This window comes from Colletotrichum siamense (genome assembly GCF_013390195.1).
Source record: "Colletotrichum siamense strain Cg363 chromosome Unknown KSG_Cg363_contig04, whole genome shotgun sequence".
Taxonomy (NCBI): domain Eukaryota; kingdom Fungi; phylum Ascomycota; class Sordariomycetes; order Glomerellales; family Glomerellaceae; genus Colletotrichum; species Colletotrichum siamense.
This window is the reverse complement of record NW_023501017.1, coordinates 3,016,863-3,037,276: the sequence shown is the minus strand read 5'-3', so window position 1 is coordinate 3,037,276 and position 20,414 is coordinate 3,016,863. Positions and strand designations below refer to the sequence as shown.

The window sequence follows — 20,414 nt, the reverse complement described above, 5'->3', positions numbered from 1 at the left end:
ATGAGCTATTATCCTCCTTCAAACTGACCCGGACGTTTGGAAGAAGAGGGCGGGGGTAGGCACGGCTGCGTGGTGGTTTCGTCGTGGACGCAATTGAAGTCGGGCGTGGTCGGAGAAAGAAGGGATGTGAAAGTGGGTTGAGAGATTGTTCCTTCTCGTCGCGCTGGCTGGAAAAGACTACCCCCCCGGTCTGCGGATATCTTTTTTTCGACTGCAAAATTGTCGAGACACACTGGAGCTTTGGCGTGAGCTACCGCATCCACCTGTTGGGATTTCCTCAAAAAAAAAAGCCCACGTTGCGCACGGACCGGGCGCCTGTCTGGGCGATTCTTGTTGGCTCATTGGCCGCCGTTGAACCAGGCAAGACCAGATGAACGAGGTACGTACCCCAGACTACTCGTGGGTGCGCGGTTTTGATGTCCCGACTTTCGGGAATAAGTCGATAGCGCGAGCCAACAAACAGTTTGGCGCCGTATCGTTGCGCCGGGCTCCGAGAGAACGAATCCCTGCTTGCAGATTGGACCGTCGCATTGGCCGTTGCGGGCCCTTTTCGAGGAAGCTCGGGCCCGGATCCTGGTCTCCACTGAATTTTTCGGGATAGCTTCATCCAAAACTCGCTCCGGCTCCGTGTGGTCTGACGACGTCGAGAAGTCAATTGAGCCCCCAGCTCACAGGTGCGCACCTCACGATCTACTGCTATTTCACCAATTGACTTCCTGCAGGCTACAAACACACACAATGGCCGCCTTATCAAGGGGCTTCGCCCTCCGGCTGCCCCTCCTCCCACGAACCCTCGCCCAACGACCCCTCCACCCCGTCTCCCGCTTCACGACGAGCACAACCCTCCGCTACGCCAAACCCGCGCCCAAAAAGTCGCCGATACCAAAGACACCCTCCTCCTCCTCTTCCTCCCCCACCACAGCCGCAGCCATCCCCGCAGCAAAACCTCACGCCCCCGCGACCGCCCAGCAGCGGCAGCAGCAGCAGCAGCAGCTCCTCCAGGCCACGAACCCCGCCGCCAGCCGCCTCCTCCAGGCCATCGCGGCCAAGGGCACGCCCACCCTCCTCTACGAGGCCGGCTCCCACTTCTGGATGAAGCTGTCCACCTGGGGCGCCGCGACCATGTTCTACGGCTACGCCATCATCAACTACGGCTTCTTCCGCGACTTCGTCGCCGAGCGCGCCGACCAGCTCGGGCCCTGGGTCACCTGGGCCTTCATCGGCGGCTGCATCGCCACGACGGGTTTCGGCTCCTACTTCTTCCGCGCCTCGCACAACATCGTCAAGAACATCCGCGCCCTGCCCACCGCCAAGATCCCCGCGGGCGAGCTGCCGCGCGGCATCGACCCCAAGACGACCCCCGTCCTCCTCGAGATCAACGTCAAGCGCATCCTGCCGGGCATGCCCAAGAGGGTCGTCGTGCCGCCGCACAGGGTCGTGGTTCCGTACAACGTGTTCCAGCCGCTGAGCCCGTTCAAGCCGTTGCAGAATATGAAGGCGGAGAAGGAGAAGGAGCGGAAGGAGAGGAAGGCGGCGCGCGATTACGACCGGGAGCACCTCATGACGGTGCCGATCCGGCACGCGGGACGTGGCATGAAGTCTGCGTGGTTCGGGATCCAGCGGGCGTTGACGAAGACGGGGTTCATGAGGATAGAAGCTGGGGGCATGAAGATGAAGCTGGATGTCGCTTCGGGGTGGGCGCTGGACCAGGGACGGGCGATAGACAGCTTGGTCACCATTGAGAAGAAGTCAAGGACTTGACATGGTGGCAGATTAGGATTGTGAGCATATGTACAACACTGTATCAGACGAAAGCATAGACTTGGATGGCAGCGTAGTCTTCAACGCAATGTTGGCTGAAGACTGCCCATACTACATGACCGTGGCCAGAGACACCACAGAAGAATCACGAGAAACCAACTCGACAATCACTCTGGGCCTCACGACATGTCTCAACCCTCTCTGGGCTGAAAGTTGTTTCCCCAAAAAAACACTTCAACTTCACCTGTATCAGCATGTGGTTGCCGTCAGATTCTCATGCAGCAGGATGTTCCAAAGAGCAAAGCCATCGACGCATCGTCGATCCTCAAAGGCACGACATCCTATCGTTTAAAAAAGCCCGCAAGTGTCATGCAGCCTCACACAAAACGACCCCTCTGCAGCGCAGAAACACCAACATTATAGATCTCGATCTCACCGACGGAAATGGCGCCTTCCCAACATAGAATTCACACTTGCCTTGGCCGGAGCAACATCGAAGCACCGTACCAAGGCAGTAATCAATTCAGACCGCTCAAGAGTGCCCCTCCATCGCCAGCGCGCGCTTCACTCACGGGATGGTCGTGGACGGTCGACGGGTCTGGACGACAGCCGGAGGGGCAGAGAAGCCACCAGACGCAGATCGCCAACATGCCCCTGATCGCCTCTTGCCCGTTCCTGATCATCGCCGTTCGACCAACGTGCCATTTTTGGCATCACGCCTCACCTCATCTGCGGAGCGCACCGAGCACCGGAGGTACCGTTGACACCCGGAGACAATTCCGACGACCCAATGGCGACAGGGTTCTTGCAATATCCATGGGGCTGAACATGGGAAATGCAAGAGAAAAAAAATTGGAAGCATGCCGTACGTGGACGAAATAGCGGCGCGCGATCACAAAGAGGGGACTCATTACTGGCGCAAATCGGCAGCAACACTACGAGATCGATCGTGATCCGGGATGAAGTGGCTAGTTGGTGGTTGTGTTGGTTGCCGTGGTGGTTGGAAAAAGTTGGCTGCTAGCTGTCAGTCCCACTTGGTAGGTGGGATAGAACGGTTGCTGGCGATCTATGGCGGTCAGTCAGCCTCATGGCGCAACTCGCAGAACGAGGCTATCCCTGTCTGCCAAAGCCACGTCGAACTCGGATCAACAAACATTCCCTCCAGGGGCAACTGAAGAAATGCAGGACTCGGACGAACCCACCGACACATGTAGAACATTTGTCTCTACCCAGAGGATGTCGATCGCCTCATCCTGGAGGGGGACGGTGCGGGGTATAACTTTCAGGTGAAGCCATTCCCAGGTATTCGTTACGGTGTACGAATATGGCGAATTGACCGGCGCGCTTGCTGAGCGGTGTGATGAGCGACTTCTCGTGAAGCAGGATTGGATGCTAAAGCTCAGCCTCCGCAGTCAGATCAAGTGACAGAAAGTGTTGGTTGGACTGCCGCCATCTCGGGGTCGCCTACCACCCCGCCATGGAATATTCCAACAATGCCGTCATCGAGGCGGTCCTCGACCGGGTTGGCCATCAGCGACGAGTGAGCGATAATGTCTGCCGCCGATGGACCCACCGAATTGGGTGGAACATGGCCGGCGCCATGTCATTATCGACTGCTATCGCAGGGCGGGCGTCTGCTGGCGGACGGAGCCATTGAATACGGAGTACGTAAGGCAGGGAGGGTAGGGGACGTGCAGACAGGACTCGATCGCATTCTCCACCTCCGAGATCGCGGCTCCGGGCAGCAGCATGGGACGAGGAAAGCCGTTAAGTGCCTGATTTGAGTGACTGCATGATCCCTTTTCCGGTCGAAGGAAGAGGGCACGAGGCACGGGACACCGCAGCGAGGGGATTATGTGCGTTGCACGACCGAAAAACGCCTCTCACAAACATGCGGTTTGCATTTGCGGTGTGGGAAATTGCGAGACGAGGACGACGGGGTCCTTGCCTTTGCGTGTGTGTAATAACCGTGTTGGGTGCGGTGCATTAGATCAATAGAGTCAGCGTGTGTCGAGCATGAGGCGATGGATGGGTTCCCCGCGATCCCTCATCACAGCATGACGCCCGTCATGCTTCGTGGTGTTGAGGTCAGATCATCAGCTCCTGATAGTCGAACCAATTCATACGATGCCCGCAAAAGAAACAAAACACAGCAGAACTGGCCTGTTGACGTGCGAAAGCGGAGAGGTGGTAGCGCAAGACAAGGTCCGGGGTCTGGCAGTTTTGCTGTGCGGTGCAGAGTTCCGAGATGAGTAGTGTGGGGGGCCACCCGGGTAGAGGCGCGAGACCGCTGCCGAGCCGAATAAGAAACTTGGAATGCGCATCTGAGTGTCTAGATGCCGCTCTAATGAACAGACGGACGCAGGCTGTCCATGGCTTTGGAGAGGAGAAGGAGGAGAAGGAGGAGACAGAAGAGAGACTGGCGGAGCGTGTTTCGGTACTTGCACCGAGAAACCCACGTCAGGCGGTAGGCGGCAGTAGAAACCCAGGATGGAGTAAAGTAGTTGCATGAGGTCTCCGCAAAGGTTAAGGCTGTGGTCGTCGTCGGCCGCTTCGCGAAGGTGGATAGAACCAGCCAAAACGACGTCGAAAGGCGTCTATTTCCGGCGTACGTATTGCCGTGGCTCAAGTCGACAAGGCGTGGTGAAGGCGGGAATGGCGTTTGGTTGGCTGCAGCCAACGGCCGTCGCCAATTCCCCACGAGATCGAGGGGCATCCCAAGGGTCCAGATGGCCCCTCCTTCTGGCTCGTCATGAGCCGATAGCAGCACAGACCACCATCGTCGAATCCCTGTCTCCCTCACTAGGACGGCTTGGGAATAGCGTCATCCAGTACGAGTGGAACGAGGCCCGTAAACCCATGTCCATTGTGGCCTGCGATATCCACTCGCGGTCTTGCTTGCATGAGAGGTGTGCGAATGTGCAGGAAAAAGAATTTTTGCGACGGAGCGGTGAGCGAGCAATCGGCGTATCGCCTTGCCCCTACGAGCCACACAATCTGCGAGACGAACGCTGCGAATGTTCCGCATTCTTTGCCTTTCATTAAGCGGTTGCATCTCCAAATCATGTGGTCAAATCCCAGTTTCTCGGCTTGTTCGGTACTGCAGTTTGGCATTCCAGAGGATCTTCAGGGTTCAAGCAGCCTTGTTTGCTTGTGTCTCGTGAGATATGGACCTGGCGCGAGTAGCGCCGCGAGAAGCAGGGCAGGATTCGGATACGTCTCGTCTTGTCGGAACGGGGCGTGACCAGGGGTGGGACGCGTCGAGGTTATCCGGATACTGGATATTCTTTGCGCCGAATCCGACTGACCGACGAACGACAACGTCGGTCCCAGGCTTTGAGTTTGATATCCAACGTCAGCTCCAACGGATGCAATGGCTCCCGCTGCGGCTATACCAAGTAGCTGAAAAAGCATGGGATGGCATGGCGAAGATGCAGTAGCTCAGCGAATGGCTTGAACTTTACGTCAGCGTCATGGTTGTAGAACGCCAGCCATGCTTCCGTGGAGTTCCCAGTCCCGGCCATGGCGTTTCGTTTGGCGTGCGTACGTCGGTGGGCTTTTCTGATGGCTGACGATGACCCCTCGCTAGCCGCCACGAACGGAATTCCCATCTCTTGCGGTCGACAAGTCGAATTCCTAGGTACGATATTCGGTCAGGTATGGACCCTGCAGTCCTGATCCGGCGAGATCGACGGATGCTCGGCAGTCACCGCTTAACGGTGAGCATGAAGAGACGACTCACGGTCAAACGTGAATCGCACAGTTGGCCGATCTCTCTTGGCCGGCGAGTCAGCGGTCCCCGGTCCCCAGACCTCCAGCCTCGCATGGCCGGCATCTGATTGGCCAGCACCCCGTTACACGGATTAAGCCATGGATGGCCACATGCGCCGCTGCTCCCTGGTGTGTGCTTGGCATCGGAACCAAGTCCAAGACCTTTCGGAGGCGGTGGTTGGCCGCCAGTACATTGGCCTGTCTCTTGTCTTTTCTCTCTCCAACATTTCTGGACACAGCATACTCGACCGGGCAGCAGCTGTCCGCATTCCTCGAGGTCTGGCCGCAGATGGGCCCGAATAGGATGCAGAAAATGTCTGATATGTCAAATGATTTTTCCCCGTACCTGGCGTGCAGGTCATGTCGCGAGAGTTGAAGACCGGACGGATAGGCGACCTGGTTTGGTCTGGCCCTTGTTTCACTGATATGGACGACGATGGGGTTGACAGCGTCGAATGAGGAAACGGCATCTGACAAGCCGCACCCTCCATCACGTCGTTAGGCCCGAGATGGCTGTACCACCTGCATCTCCACCGCCTCCTGGCGACGACCCCAACCAGAGGCATCCCTGGGACGAGCCTCAAGTGCCTGATGATCGCTTCTCTCGTGCCTGGGTCAGCGCAAAGCGCCCGCGACAGCTGAGATATTGGACTGACTCGCCAGCAGCGATTGCGCCTTCCGGCCTCGCCAATTTGTTCGTCCAACGTCAGTTTGCAACTACGCGACCAAACAGGCGGACCGTCGTTCGTTCATGGCGGCGGAAAGGGGCGACGAACCGACTCACAATCGGTGGTGTCGCAGGCCCAGCCACGCCCACATGACGGTCTCTCCAGGTCTCTCACCAGTTCCCGCGCGGGGCATGGCGCTGAGGCTGACCCTCCCAGACGACTCCTGCCATGGACAGCTTTAATTCCGTGTAAGAAGACAAGGTCAGCGTTGCAACCACCACGCGAGACATTGGACTCTCTTCATTATCGTTGCCGAATGTCGTTGATGCTGAATGAGGAAATCTCTGAATCTAGGCCATTGCAACAGGAGCCGGAGCAGAGAAGCGGTGAGGGTGAACACGGCGATGCGAAGGCGCAAAAGGTGCCGCCGTTGCAACTCGAGGTTCGTCGCGGCGCATGGTGGCATACCCCCCAAGGTAGGAATGGCAAAGGAGGGGCAGCAGCGCGGCATCGAGCATAGGGCAGACGACGAGGCGGCTGGCGGTGTTGAATGGGTATTCGTCGCCGACCACCCCTTCAAGGTTGCCTGTCGAAAGTTGGTGTAGTGTATCCGCGCAGAGTGCGGTCCAAGTCTGGCATGTATCATCTACCTCAAAGAGACAGACACACGTTTGGCTGGCTCGAGCAAACACACACACACACACACACTCAGATGCAACCACCCGTGAGATGGTCGGCCGTGCACTCCGCCGGCTGACCGACACTATTGCTACGGTCTGGTTTAAGGTCTCATCGGGGTCCCGGTCCCGTATGATTTCTTCGTAGATCCGTCGCGAATCTGACATGTAGCTATTCGCAGATTGAGGCGGCGACGATGGGGAACGAGTCCGCAATGATGAATGCCGAGCCCGATGCAGTTATGTAAATGCGTGCCGGCGTCCCCTGCTCGATGATGGCTGCTGCTGCTGCTGCTGCTGCTGCCGCCGCCGTCAGTGGTGGCCCTGGTGTGTGCCGGTGCTGCGGTATGGAGACAACGACGCAGTTTGACGATGATTTGTGACGACGGAGGGCATGCTTGCAAGGCCGCCGCATGAGAGCGTAGTGTGGCCGCGGGCGTGGGAAAAACTGGAGGGCCCGACGAATGGCGGCCTGGAATTGTGGACGTGCCAACGTGGGGAGACGACGACGACGACGATAGAGTGCATGAGGGAGCGTGCACGATGATATTTCCACGCGCGACAGCCACTGTTGGTTTTTTTTGATCCCTCCCGTGATTTGCTGCGGTTGCGACACCAGCAGCACCTCAGCCAATGAGCGGGGCACGATGATCCTGCTGTGGAAGGAGAGCGGCAGAAGACAGAGAGTCAAATAGCATCCCTTTGACCACCAGATGTGTATTTTAGCGCCGTTTTTTCGGATGTGGGTCCACTACGCCGATCTTACCTAATTAGGACTTATTATAATAGCGCGAATAATTATAATATCCTCACTATTTATAGATAAGTATAATATATTAACTAGTAGTGATAATATTATAAATTTAGCTTATCTATAAGTAGAATTTACTAAATTTTATATTTACTAATATACTAAGAGTTCCTAGTAAAACCTTAGTTTAAGAGATTAGTAACCTAGGGACTAAACGTTTAAAAATAACCTTATTAAGTTAAAAAAGTACTTATTTTAACTACTTTAAGATCTATAAAGTTAAATATTAATTTATACTTCTATTAGCTTTACTATTTACCTTATTATAACTTTTTATCCTTATTAACTTTATTATATATTAAGTAGTATAGATTAATATTTACTTAGTAGTATATATAAAATAGTAAGAGATATTTATACTAATATTAGTTAATAAACTTTACTTTTTTTTTAGAATTTTACTATATATATATATTAAGCCTAAAAAACACTTTAACGCCTATTAGTTAACTAGCTACTTTAATATTTACTACTTATTTACTTAATAAATTATTAAGTGCTACTTTAAGGCTTTACTATACTACTTTTATTATTAGGATCTAAATAATCTTAACCCCTCTCTACTAAAGGCCTTTATACGCGCTAAGCTATAAGTAGCTTATATTTACTAAGTTTTATAGTTTCTACTTTTCCCCTCCTTAGTTATAGTTATTAATAAAAGTATAGTTAGATATATAGGCTACTTTAGTAAAATAACTACTATTAAGTTTAAACCTATCTTAATAAGCTATAAGATATAAAGTATCTCTAATAAAGGCTTCTTAACTTTATAGCTTTAGTATACCTATATTATAAGCTTATAAAGCTTATAGTAATCTAAAAAAGCTATCCTTAATAATATTTAGAAAGTAATATATAAGCTAGCTACTTACTTACTTTAGTATAGCTATAGCTCCTATTATATTATACTTAATAACTTATTTATTAGCTTATACCTCCTATATATACTATATAATAACCTCTATATTACTACTATAAGTACTTACTAATAGAACTCTAAGATCTATATACCTCTATTTACTATTAAAAAAGCTAAAGAGAAGTCTAACTATTTACTATAAGGGATTCTTTATACTACTCTTATAGAGGATTACTAAGTTAATTAGTTTAACTAAAAAGATCTTTTATATACTTTTTTATATTAACTTATTTTATAGACTAAGAACCTCTTATACTTTACTATTATCACTTTTTAAAACTATCTACTATATATTTTAAAACAGCCTAAGTATTATTTAAAGCTATAATAAGTTAAGTAACCTTATAGTTATTTTTATAGCTATTAAAAGCTTAATAAGATACTTAAAGGTCTTAATAAATAATCTTAAGTAAATATAAGAGGTAAATAGTTAAATATTATACTAAAAAAGACCTACTATACTTCCTATTTATAGCTCTCTATAATAAAAAAAAAGGAGAGGTTAATATAAGTAACTAACTATATAAGTAGTATATATAGGATTACTAAGTTTATTATAAAGGCTAGTACGTCTTAATTTATAGCTTTAAAATTAATATTATTATAAGTAATACCTTCCTCTACTAATAAGATTATCTAACTATAGAGAGATAAATAAAATATAAAACTAAGTTTAAGTAGATTAAAATACTATATAAGTCTCTATTTTTATCTTATAGCCCCTTTAGTAGTATATATTAGAGGACTTAGAAGGTTCCTTATATAAATACTATAATTACTAAAGCTATTAATATTAGCCTTAAAACCTATACTTTAATATAAAAGCTTAAATAGTAATATTATACTATATATACTAATAAAATAATATTATAAAGCTTTTTTATACTAAAAGATCTTAATATATAGTACGTTAAGTAAGCTATATATAGCTACTAGTAGTATAATATAGCTCTCTATAAAGAGGGTAGTTATTAATATATTTAGTATTTAATATAGTGAGGGCTAAAATAGCTAAAAATAAGGTCTTTTTTGATTTATATAATTAATTATATAATTACCTAAGTATAGTGTTAAAGAATATAGTGATCTAATTAGCCTAATCGCTTCTGATTGTCGCTGCGAGAAAAACGGCGCTAAAATACATATCTGGTGGTTAAAGGGATGGTGTGGTGTGCGTGTGGCCTGAATGGAAGGGAATGCCTCAAAGTGGCAGCGACAAGGTCGTCAAAAGGTAAGGTGGGGTGGAGGGGAGGGGGGAGGAAGGGGACGGCGGGGAAAAAAAAGACTGGAGGGTCCCCTTCCTCGAGACGACCGGGATTATCGAAGGGTTGGAGGCAGGATGACATGCCATGGCAGCGACAAGAGGCCACAGCCGTTGCGGTCCCCACGCTCCACGCTCCCAAATCCCAATCAAGCCGCATCAAAAGCTCGGGCTGGTGGAGGTATGACATAATTGTGCCCATTCCCGTCCAGGGTGTGTTTTCCCACTGGCTGGCGCCCACGGATATCCTCCGTGGTGGTGACGGCACCTTCATGACACTCGGTCTCTTGCTACTGGGCACTCTTCTTTTCTGCAGTTTCCAGTGCGTCGTCCTGCGTCGTGCTAAGGAGTCGGGCCCTTTGTGACGGGAGTCGATGCTGCGACGAAGAACGCTGCATGCAATGCAGGGAGGTGGACCGCCGAGGGGGGGGGGGGATTTCTTGTTGGTAAAATAGTGACGACGGACACGGGGGTCGTGAGAGAAGCCATTACTCGATAGACGTCCGGCGCCGCGTAGCCATTGGACGGCGGGCGGAGTCGCAGGAAGTAAGGGATGGAGCACGATCGCCGGGCGGAAACCAGCGGGACGCACAATTCTGTAACGGGGGTGGTCATTTTGGGGCTTGGAGAAGGTAAAGTGTAGATCGCATCTCCAGTTCCCATTCTCGGCGCCGCTCGGAGCAGCAGGGCCTTCGGGACGGCGGGGGGTTAGAGGAGGAGGGGGAGTCAATCGCACACGCCAAAGAAGGAACGCAAGTTGCAGTACCTAATCAACGGCAGCCATCGAGTTGCAAGTAGAGCAAGGAATGGCGTGGTAGGCAATTAGGATGAGGATCGTAGACGGCGCCGCGCACTTGTCATGTCGTCCTGGTTCGTTCTTGGAATAGTAGCGGCGTCGGGTCCGAAGGCGATGGGCTTTCTGCGGAGGCGAACGGATCGGTAGTTGGGCTGGCCAAAGAGGAAAAGTATCTTTTTTCCAAGAAGCTGTTATTTTGGACCGTTCATGTTTGAGGCGCATAGGTAAAATCTGGGATTGATGAGTGAGTGACATGGCGTTCGTCGGCTTGTACATAGAGACACAGTGATTCGGCGCCAAGCTCATCCAGATTTAGTGTTGTGCCAATACCACACCCGCGACGACCAAGAAATGTTTCTCTTCCCCAGGTTTTGTCTCTTCAGCCCTCTGGAATTCTAAATCTGTAGTGGCAAACATTCAATCTAAGGTTGCGCGTGGAAACCGGAAACCGAACACTGCAGATAGATGATCTGGCGTCGCAACGGGCGAGTTTATTTTGTTCTATTTGCATCTCTACCGTCTATTTCGACGGGACCTTGCCGTTTTGTTTTTAAAGTGCGGCTGGGCCGCGATGCTGGTATACTTCATATACGTGATGTCGAATTGATTGAGTGCAATTGTCGCGGACAGAAAAGAAGAAGAAAGGATGCAGAGTCAGTCAAATCGATGCGTGACGAGATATCAATATCATGCATCAACTATCGTTATCAGAATCCAAAAAATCAATAGCAGACGTTGCATATGGAGACGGGATTGGCAGAAGCAAGCAAGGCGCAACGCTCTTCCTGAGGCCCGGCACGACGACATGTCCATGTCCACATCAGCAATTCAGCAGGCTCGCTGGCTGTCCGTACAAGGTACATTCGTCGACGGATGAGTGGATTCGACATGGCTGCCCTGCCCACGCTCATCTGGCGACGCTAAAACTGACGAGCGCAGCGCGCACGGACAGGAGCAACAGAGCCAGTGAGATGCTCACACAACTCCCAGGGCTCTCGGTGCAAGGCCAAGACCAAGCCTCCCAGGCGCTTCCTGGGCCATCGCTGACGGTTGAGTGCGACTGCAAAGGAAGGCCCTTGTTTTTTTGATGATTTTTTTCCCTCGCCAATTGAGAATCCCCTTAGCTGCTGTAGTGGGGGGCAGCCTGCCAGCACCGGGGTCCCTTAGCGTGGGACATGGGACGACCGTGCTGGGGCCTCGAGTGGACCGACAGGCGAAACAGGCGACGAAAAGACGAAATTGATCTCTCCGCCACGATCCAATGTCGTTGTGACAATCCATGCCGGCCCCGGCGCCGCTGGACGGCGCAGACGCGTTTGCAATTTTACTTGCGCCGATGCTTTGCTTTTGCAGTCTGCGCTATTGATGATCCGTCGCCGGCATCGTGATATTCGACATGCAGCCCGGTACTACAGACGCAGGCCAACAGACGCGCCAATGGGTCAATGGCTGGCTAGCACTATTGACAATGGCCAGGAGTAGGACCCTGAGATGCCTACTGGAAGGTGCATCTCGCCTACCATTGGCCGTCGAGCTAATGCCGCACGTATCCGTACCGCACCCAGGCACTCCTCACGCACCTCTCAATAGCCCAGGGCAGCAGATTATGCTTCCTCATCCCATCGCTCCGGCACTGTCAACAAGGTGCGTTGTCGCGCGTCGGATGACGGAAAGGAGCAGCAGGACCACAACCCACAACACACGATCCACGGGCTTGGAGACACAACGGATGGCATCATTCTGCATCGGTTCGCAGCTTCGCATTGCCAACGTGGAGCCCCAGATATCAGACAACATGGCGTAATCAGGCTATTCGCAACGGGCAACAGCATTGCGGTAATGTCCTGCGCATGACGGCTTGACGATGGCTGCTGGAATGCGTTATCAACGGCCCGTGGTCGAGTGGGCTTGGCTCGCCTCCACGTCGTCTTCGATGCGCGGGGGACGGGCCTTTAGGGCCTTTTGGCAGACGGAAGACAATAACAAATCTTCGGACGACCCGCGGAGAATAAGAAGCAGACAGATGGACGCAGCAACGGGCAACCCGTCAACAAAAACAACGACTGCCATGTGTAAACAAAAGAAAATGGTAGCGGTTGGACTCGCTCGGAGACCCTTGATGCTAGTTTGCATGAACAAAATGAGGTGGAAATGCACACCAGCCGGACCCGAGGCCGAACGACGAGTCGGGGGAGCGAATTGGCTTTCGCTCATCGCATGGCTGTTGCTCTTATCTCGCCCGGCCTCCCACGTCTTTGGAGTGCCCCGAGATCCCAATGCGCTGGATCCGGATGGGGTTGCGATGATGTGATTGTCTCGTGTGAAGGGAATGCCGCGCCTCCCAAAACATCCGGATTGTTGTTATCGTCCACCTTCTCGACGAATTCCAGAGGCATGGACGAGGCGAAATGAGAGTCAGCGGCGGTCGACGTTTGTAGACGAGACCAACGACAATTTGATATTGCCGGGGGGAGAGACAGTGGTGTTTTTTTTTCTTTTCCTGGTGCTGGTCTGCCTCTTGTCCCCTCGTTGCTGCTCGTCGCTTGTCACACCTTTGGGGCCAAGCGCAAGCCCCATCCGCAAGCCAGGGTCGCTGGTCGGTCGACCCCTGGTCGCACACCCCCAGAGGCCCCAAGTGAGCTCCGAAGTCTCGGCGACAAACGGGCGAGGACTTGTACCAGAGACAAGCCTAGCGACTTCGCACCCTTCGACTGTAAGTCAGTCTAGAGGGCAAACGATAGCGTGCAGCGAACAATCGTGTGTCTTCGCAGGCGTTCCATTCCTCCAAATGGCGCCGCCCGTGTCATCTGACGACCGACCGCGCCCGCACCGCACACCTCTTCCTGTCGTCGTCCGGCCACCGGGCGAAGGATGGCTCGAGGCGCAACACGATGGCTGTTTTGACTGTTTTGATGCGTGCTGCCACGGAGAATTAGAAGCGAAGAGACGAACGAAAAAAAAAAAATGCACAGGAGGTCGGTAGGGGCTCGTCGACGATCCGGCCGTGCGCCGGAGCCGTTGACGGATTGGACGCTTATGTAGCTCTCTGTCTGGAGCCCGTCATATCGATTATCTGGAATACGATAACGCGTCGCCAAACACACGTGCATCTCATCTTAGGTCTCTGGGTGTTTTCGGACATGTTATGTGGGAAATAGGGGAGAAAGAGGAGCCGGCAGACGGGGGGCGGCTTCGGGGCGTGGAGATTGTGCGGCATCATGACCGAGTCGAGACAGTGGACGACGAGTTGACTCGAGTCGTCGGCACTGGGCCTACACGAGGACGGGGGCGACCGGGGGAACACGGTCAAGGGCCACGAGATGGGATGCCGGGGGACCATAGACGCGATGTCTCTCTTTGAATGTGGGATGGCAGGCAAAGATGGACAGACGCACAAGAAGGAGAAAAAGAAAAAGGCGACGATGGCCAGGGGAAGAAAGGCCAGAATCAATTCGAATCAAACGGGAAGTGCAAAATGCAGCGGAAGTGTGGCCGGCGCCGCATGCCGCGCTTGCGATGCGGATGGGATGCACGTCTGAAGGTGCAAGTCAAACAAGACGTGCAGCGCAGAGGCAGAAGAATGTGATGAATGGATGGATGATCGAATAGCGAGAGACAAACAGAAACAGCCGGAGCCTGCAAGAGAGAGCACATGCAGACCGTAGGCAGGCTGTGAGCACAATTATTGGCTGAGACGCCGGGGGGTTGAGACTTTTGGGGAAGGCAGTTGGCGGGCAAGACGAGCAGCAGCAGCAGCAGCGACATGAGGCGGGCAGGAGGCGGGAGCTGCAGCATCGTGAGTTTCTGTGTGCCATCTGTATTATCTGGCCTTCCTGGCTGCCCAGTGCCTGCCTCCGTCGTGGGCTTCGTTATCCGAGAGGCAGGAAGCGGCAGCGAAGAAAAAAACAGTCGCGGAAGGAGACGCTCAACCAACCAACAAGAAAAAAAGAGAGGCAGCAGTCGCAGTTGCAGTCGAAATGGAAAGGCCCATCTCGCATCCTCCTCCTCCTTCCCAGATGTACTGGACGAGTGAAGTACCGGGTACTTTCAACGTCTCCAACCCACACCTTCCTCTGCGTCTGCTCTTCCTGTCTTTCTCTCTTCTGTGCTCACCAGCGACAGACCCGCCGCCTCAAAGCAGGGGTGTCCCTAGCTGGTGCTAATCGCTCTGCATCTGTCTGTCTGTCTTGTCTGTCGTCTCTCGCAAGTTCGAGCTCCATCTTTCCCGCCGTCTTCCATCGTCAACCGCCTTCATGCAGTGCGGCCTCTCACACTCACTGGCACTGGCAGCGGCACTGGTTTCTCGCCTCTTCTCGCTGCTGCCGCTGGCGAACCGTCCTTGGCGCCTCGACTGAAGGGTGCAGGGTCGACTAGAGCGCGATGCCTGTTAGGGTGCTCAGGGTAGGTGCTGGGGGTATGCCAGTCAGCTAAACCTCGCGCAGGGTCAGGGTTCTGGGAGGCCTGTCTCTTGCCCAAATGCTCTTGTGGGTTCTCGTGAGTGGGCAACTCTCAACTGGCCTGTTCCCACTGCCATGGTCATATCCCATCGCCCATGCCCGCCTGGTGCTCTCTCACCTCTCTGTCTCCCTGTGGTCTCCCATGTCCAGCCAGCCAGGGTGTCTGGAGCAGGGTCACCCGTCAGGGAAGGCTGGCTGCTGGTCTCTTTCTTCGCTGCAGGGTGTGGATACCGCGCGAAAAAAGGTGTGGGTGCTTGCTTGGTGCTGGACGATGGGATGGGATGGAAAAAAAGATGGGTGTGGATGTGGGTGGGCGGCGGCCTGGCGCTGCCTCTGTCTGGCTGGCGACGATGTGCACCACCCTGAGGAGCCAGAGAGAGAGAGGGGAGTCCACTGCCCGTGGATGGACAAGGTGTGCTTGGATGCGTGGGTTGGGTGCGTGGGTAAAGCGGTAGCAGTACTGGGGAGGTACTGGGCACCCTGCCCACCACCCACCACCCACCCCCCGTCCGTCGTCTCCTTCCTGCTCTCCTACCTAGTCTCTCCCCTACTCTGCTAGCCTGCCCGTCTACTTGCTCCTGGCCTGGCACCTCAGCGCACTGAGAGAGAGAGAGAGAGAGAGGCAGGTTGACGACCATTTGTTATTATTAAACCCGGACCCCGTCCGACCACCCCCCTCGATCTAAGAAAGACCCTTTCCCTCACACTCCTTTCTCTGTATTGTGCAGAGTCGTCGAGAGGAGTTGGAAATAGCTTCCTCGACCCTCGAACCTTTCAACAAACATCCTCCTCCTCGTACGAGCCTCACCTCGCCTCGCAACTCACCGTACCGTATCGTACCTTATCGCCTCGCCTCGTCCGTCCTTCACTGCGACGAACACAATATCCCCGTCGGCCGACTCGATAGCTGCGAGAGATAGAGAACCACTGTTCGCGGTGCTGCTTCTCTGTCCGTCACCACCACCACCACCAACAACTCGAGACAAGGTGAGTGTTCTCTCTTTGGATGGTTCTACTTTTGCGTTGCCTGCTTCACGCCCAGAAACCAGAGGGAAAACAGAACAAAACCAAGACCACGGTTCACCACAACTGCCTTTTTTTTGCCTTTTGTACACAGCATTTTTGCCTCGCACCCGTGACTCCTCCCCTCCCGCCGCCTGCTTATCTCCTCGCCTCGTTTTTACGAGGGACGAGGACAACATCTGCCTTGCTGAGCACATCTGCGCGTTGTCGTCTGCAAATCCGTCTTGTCTCCCAAAAATTTGCCTGTCGTGTCTGCCTGTATTATCTATCGCTTGTCACTATTCACCAGCATTCGGCCGCCCCGTGTTTTCTCACTTCGACACACCTCACGTTCTCCCCAGAGTCGCCCTCGGCCTCTTGTCCTCCCCTTCAGAATTCCTGCGTTGTGAGACAAGACGGGCCCTGCAGCATCTGCAACGGGATACATCACTCGTGGCCCCTCTCACGAGCCAGTCCTGTCATCCCGACTGTACTGCCCGGCGAAGTATCGCAACGGCGCTTCCCTCTCCAGCAGAAAACCCCCCGCCCGACATCCTCAGAGTCACCTCATGGGTTTTCAGCCACGCAGCGACAACATACTAATCCGAGTTGCACTAGACTGCGGTAGAACCGGTCACGACTCAATTTCCCTCGTCCGACTCGCATAGCGGAATCTGGTACAAGAGTTGAGAGATTTCTCCTCCGACCATATTAGGCGCCGAGACTCGCCGTTCCCTCCTTTCCTCAACCCAGATACCCTACACCCAGTTATTGTTTTTGCCCCCGATGCGTCCTTGAAAATGGATTCTGAAGACGGGGAGTTGTTCATAAAGGTATGTCGCCAGATTTTCGTCTTATCGCTCGCTGCTTGGCTGTGCCGCCTCGCTATCTGTTCCGCCTTGCTCACGATATCTTCAGCAACTGGCCAGCTTCGTGCGCACGCACGAAAAGGCTCTCGCCAACGCCTTGCAATTCCGAAGACAGACCGCCCGCCATGGCGCCTCGCAGAGTGTCAGCTCGCTGCCCACGCCGCAGTCTCCTGTCGTTCCCGAACGGCCATCGACCTCGGCTTCAACTTCGAGCGGCCTTGCCTCCGCCCTATCTCTGGGCTCTCTGAACTTCACTTCGCACAGCGTAAAGTCTGCGAAGCTGGCCTTGACGCCTCACCACCTATTCTACCTACTTTCTCGATTCGAAGAACTCGCCATTCCTGTCGGCCCCATGAAGATTCGCCTCGAGAACCTCCACGATAGCTCTACATCCGCCAACTACGTTTCATTCCTTAGCAATACCCAACGATCCAGAAGCCGCGGCTCCGATGTCGGTTCCATACACTCCGTATCTAGTGTCCGCAGCGTCATGTCTGGCATGTCGGCTCTTTGGCAAAGCTTTGGCATCGGTGCCAGTATATCTGCCGCCAGAACAGAGCGACAGAAGGCTGCCATTCAGGCTGACCTGAAATACCTGTACTCGGCTTTCACCAAGATTCCCTGCCTGCGTCTCGCCCCCGATTGGCGTGCCCGCCTGATTCGCGGCTACGAAGAATTCCCGTTCGACTCTGCCGTACCACTATACGTTTTCAAGAACGTCCAAGCTCTTGAAGTCAACAGCATCGACTTTAGACAGTTCTTTGGCTGGGACAAGATGGCCGAGCAGCTTAGATCTCTCACTCTCAAGCGTGCCGGCGTGGAAGACCCCGCGGACATCCTTATCGACATTGTGCTCGACGATATGGACAAGCGGCGCAGGAGAAGTGCGAAGCAACAATCTTCCCCAACAACACCTTGGCCCGCCAGTTCGAGTCCTCGTAGGAGTCCGACGCTCCCGCATGCAGAACTCCATAAGGCTACTTCAGCACCAGGTTCACCGGACCCGCGAAGCTCTATCGGAGACCTCGGCATCGGTTCCTTGAACATGCACGACGACGACATGGCACCTGGCGAAGGTAGAAGGCCTTCTATCGCTCGCACCGAGACCTTTGAGGCCATGTCACCGCCGAAGAGCAGGCCGCGCAGCAACTCGCCCACCCGGCCAATCAGCTCACGCAACCACTCGCACATGAGAGGCGGCCATAAGGTTCGTCGCTCTGGATCTGGTAGCTCGCAGTCGAGCCTGTCGGACTCGTGGCACCACAGCCGTACTGGAAGCTCGTCAAATCTGTTGAACATGGGCATCTTGCCTGCGTCCAAGTGGCGCTTCCTCAAGCACCTTAGCCTTGCAGACAACTCCATGACCTCCATCCCGGCTACCAGCTTGGCTCCTCTCGCAAACACCCTCCATTCGCTGGACTTGTCGTCGAACCTGTTTACTCAGATTCCTGATAGTCTGGCCACCCTTACCGCCCTCCGCGCACTTAACCTCTCACACTGCATGATTGATGGGCTCCACTCCCTGACGCGCAATCCCCTCCCCGCCATCTCAGCCCTCAACCTCCGGGCCAACCGACTCCAGTCCATTGCCGGCATCGAGAAGTTGTACCCTCTCGAGCGTTTGGACCTGAGAGATAACCGCCTCTCTGACCCCTCGGAGCTTGCTAGACTTACCGGCATCCCCGACATTCGGGAGATCTGGGTCGAGGGCAATCCCTTCACTCGCACCCACAAGGACTACCGCATCACCATCTTCAACCTGTTCCGCAAGACTCCCGGCTACACTGAGGACATCATCATTGACAACTCTGGCCCTTCCTACTCCGAGAGAAGATACTTGGTCGAGCGTACTCCGGTGCCCGCCGCGGTCCCGGTTGTTAAGCCCGCCCCTGCTGACATTCCCGCCGTCGATGTCAGCAAGCCCGCTATCATCTACGACATTCCCAAGGAGGCGTCCGTTCTCCGTAAGGAGCGACCGGTTCCAAAGGCCGTCACTAGCGAGGTTAACACCAGCTCCACTCGGCGCCGTAAGACCCCTAAAAGGCGCATAGTGGATCTGTCAACATCTGATGGCACCCCAATCTTGCCGCCTGGTGTTGCACAGCTCCCGCCGACCGATGTCAAGGTCCTGGCTGCGGACGCCACTGCTACCGCAGCCGGGTCCGACAGCAACTACCGCATCTCCCAACCCCCCGAGGTTCCACCTCTGCCGTCTGCGGTGCTCTCCGATGGCCGAAAAGCCACCTCACAACCGGAAGTACCACGTATCGACACTAGCGTAGTCCCCGAGCTTCCTCCCATCTATACGACTCGCGAGACTCCGGCCGACTCCCAGGACTGGGACGTCAGTGGCGAGATGTATCGCCGAAAGATCGAGGCGCTACGGGACAAGGTTGGAAACGGCTATCTGAGCGTGCTCAGTGAGGAGGGCTGGGATCCCTCTCGCCCTCCAACATATACTGTCCCTGACTTCAGTCCAGCCTCGACTGTACGGCCTAGCCCTACAACACCCCGTACCACCACCACCACTCATCACCCCCAGGCCATCCACAGTGGCCGCACTCTTGGTTAAAAAAGTCACCTTTCCATGATACCCTTCATGATACCCCACCCCCCTCTTGAGGTTCAATTCTACACTGGGCTGCATTCTCGATTTCTCGTTTGCAGCATCGCATCTGGCATTGCCACGAGCATGGACTTGTCCATCCATTGTGTTATTCGTCATCTTTTTCCGAGCATGTTAGAGCATAGCGTACAAGGCGTTCCGGTTCAGCGGGTTCTTTCGTTCATCCCGCATTTTTCTTCTCCTTCTCACAGATTGCACCGCCCGAGGTGGTAGAAGGCCACAGTAGATCTTGTCGCTTCTCATCTGTCTGGTTTCTCGGCGCGGCTCCCTGAAGGGGGTCTCGGTCTTGGGCTCATAGGGATAGGCGGATGAAAAAAAAGCGAGTGGCATTGGCGTGCAGGTTTCCTCTTTCTTTCTTCTCTTCTTCAAGACTTCCATTTTGGCACTTGATTTTTCCGAACCTGGCGTTGGCGGATTACTTATCTCGAGTGGCTTTAGTCCTTTTCTCTTTCTTTTTTTGCTGGTCATCATGGGGCACGAAAAAATTCCCGGCATGAAGGTTTTGCATTGCGCGTTGTTGGTATGGCAGATGATGACTTGTCGTGAAGACAAGCTGGCGGGCGGGCGGTCGGCTCCTTAATACATGAAGAAATGCATTGTTCAAACTTTTCGGTCCACAACATGACGTGACATGGTGACTAGATACGTGCCTTCTGTGGTGATGATCCAATGCAACTTGGACGTAGAGGATCTATATTGACGACCAGGATGTGCCCGCAGCGGCGTATAAAACAAAAGCCTTGCTACCGGTGAGTAACATCAGAGCAATAGCTTTCTTCTGCTCCCCGCATTTCCC

General features: G+C 53.3%; 2 protein-coding genes across 2 annotated transcripts; both read left to right on the top strand.

Annotated features, from left to right (window-relative positions):
- Positions 1-738: 738 nt before the first annotated feature.
- On the top strand, positions 739-1,761 carry CGCS363_v006729 (uncharacterized protein; the record flags this gene model as incomplete). The annotated part of the gene is made up of 1 exon (XM_036638578.1): positions 739-1,761. The coding sequence occupies one exon, from the start codon at positions 739-741 to the stop codon at positions 1,759-1,761; it is 1,023 nt and encodes a 340-aa protein (XP_036496177.1).
- Positions 1,762-16,923: 15,162 nt separating this feature from the next.
- CGCS363_v006728 (putative leucine-rich repeat-containing protein) lies at positions 16,924-19,564 on the top strand (the record flags this gene model as incomplete). The annotated part of the gene is made up of 2 exons (XM_036638577.1): positions 16,924-16,956; positions 17,042-19,564. The coding sequence occupies 2 exons, from the start codon at positions 16,924-16,926 to the stop codon at positions 19,562-19,564; spliced, it is 2,556 nt and encodes an 851-aa protein (XP_036496178.1).
- Between the last annotated feature and the right edge of the window lie 850 nt (positions 19,565-20,414).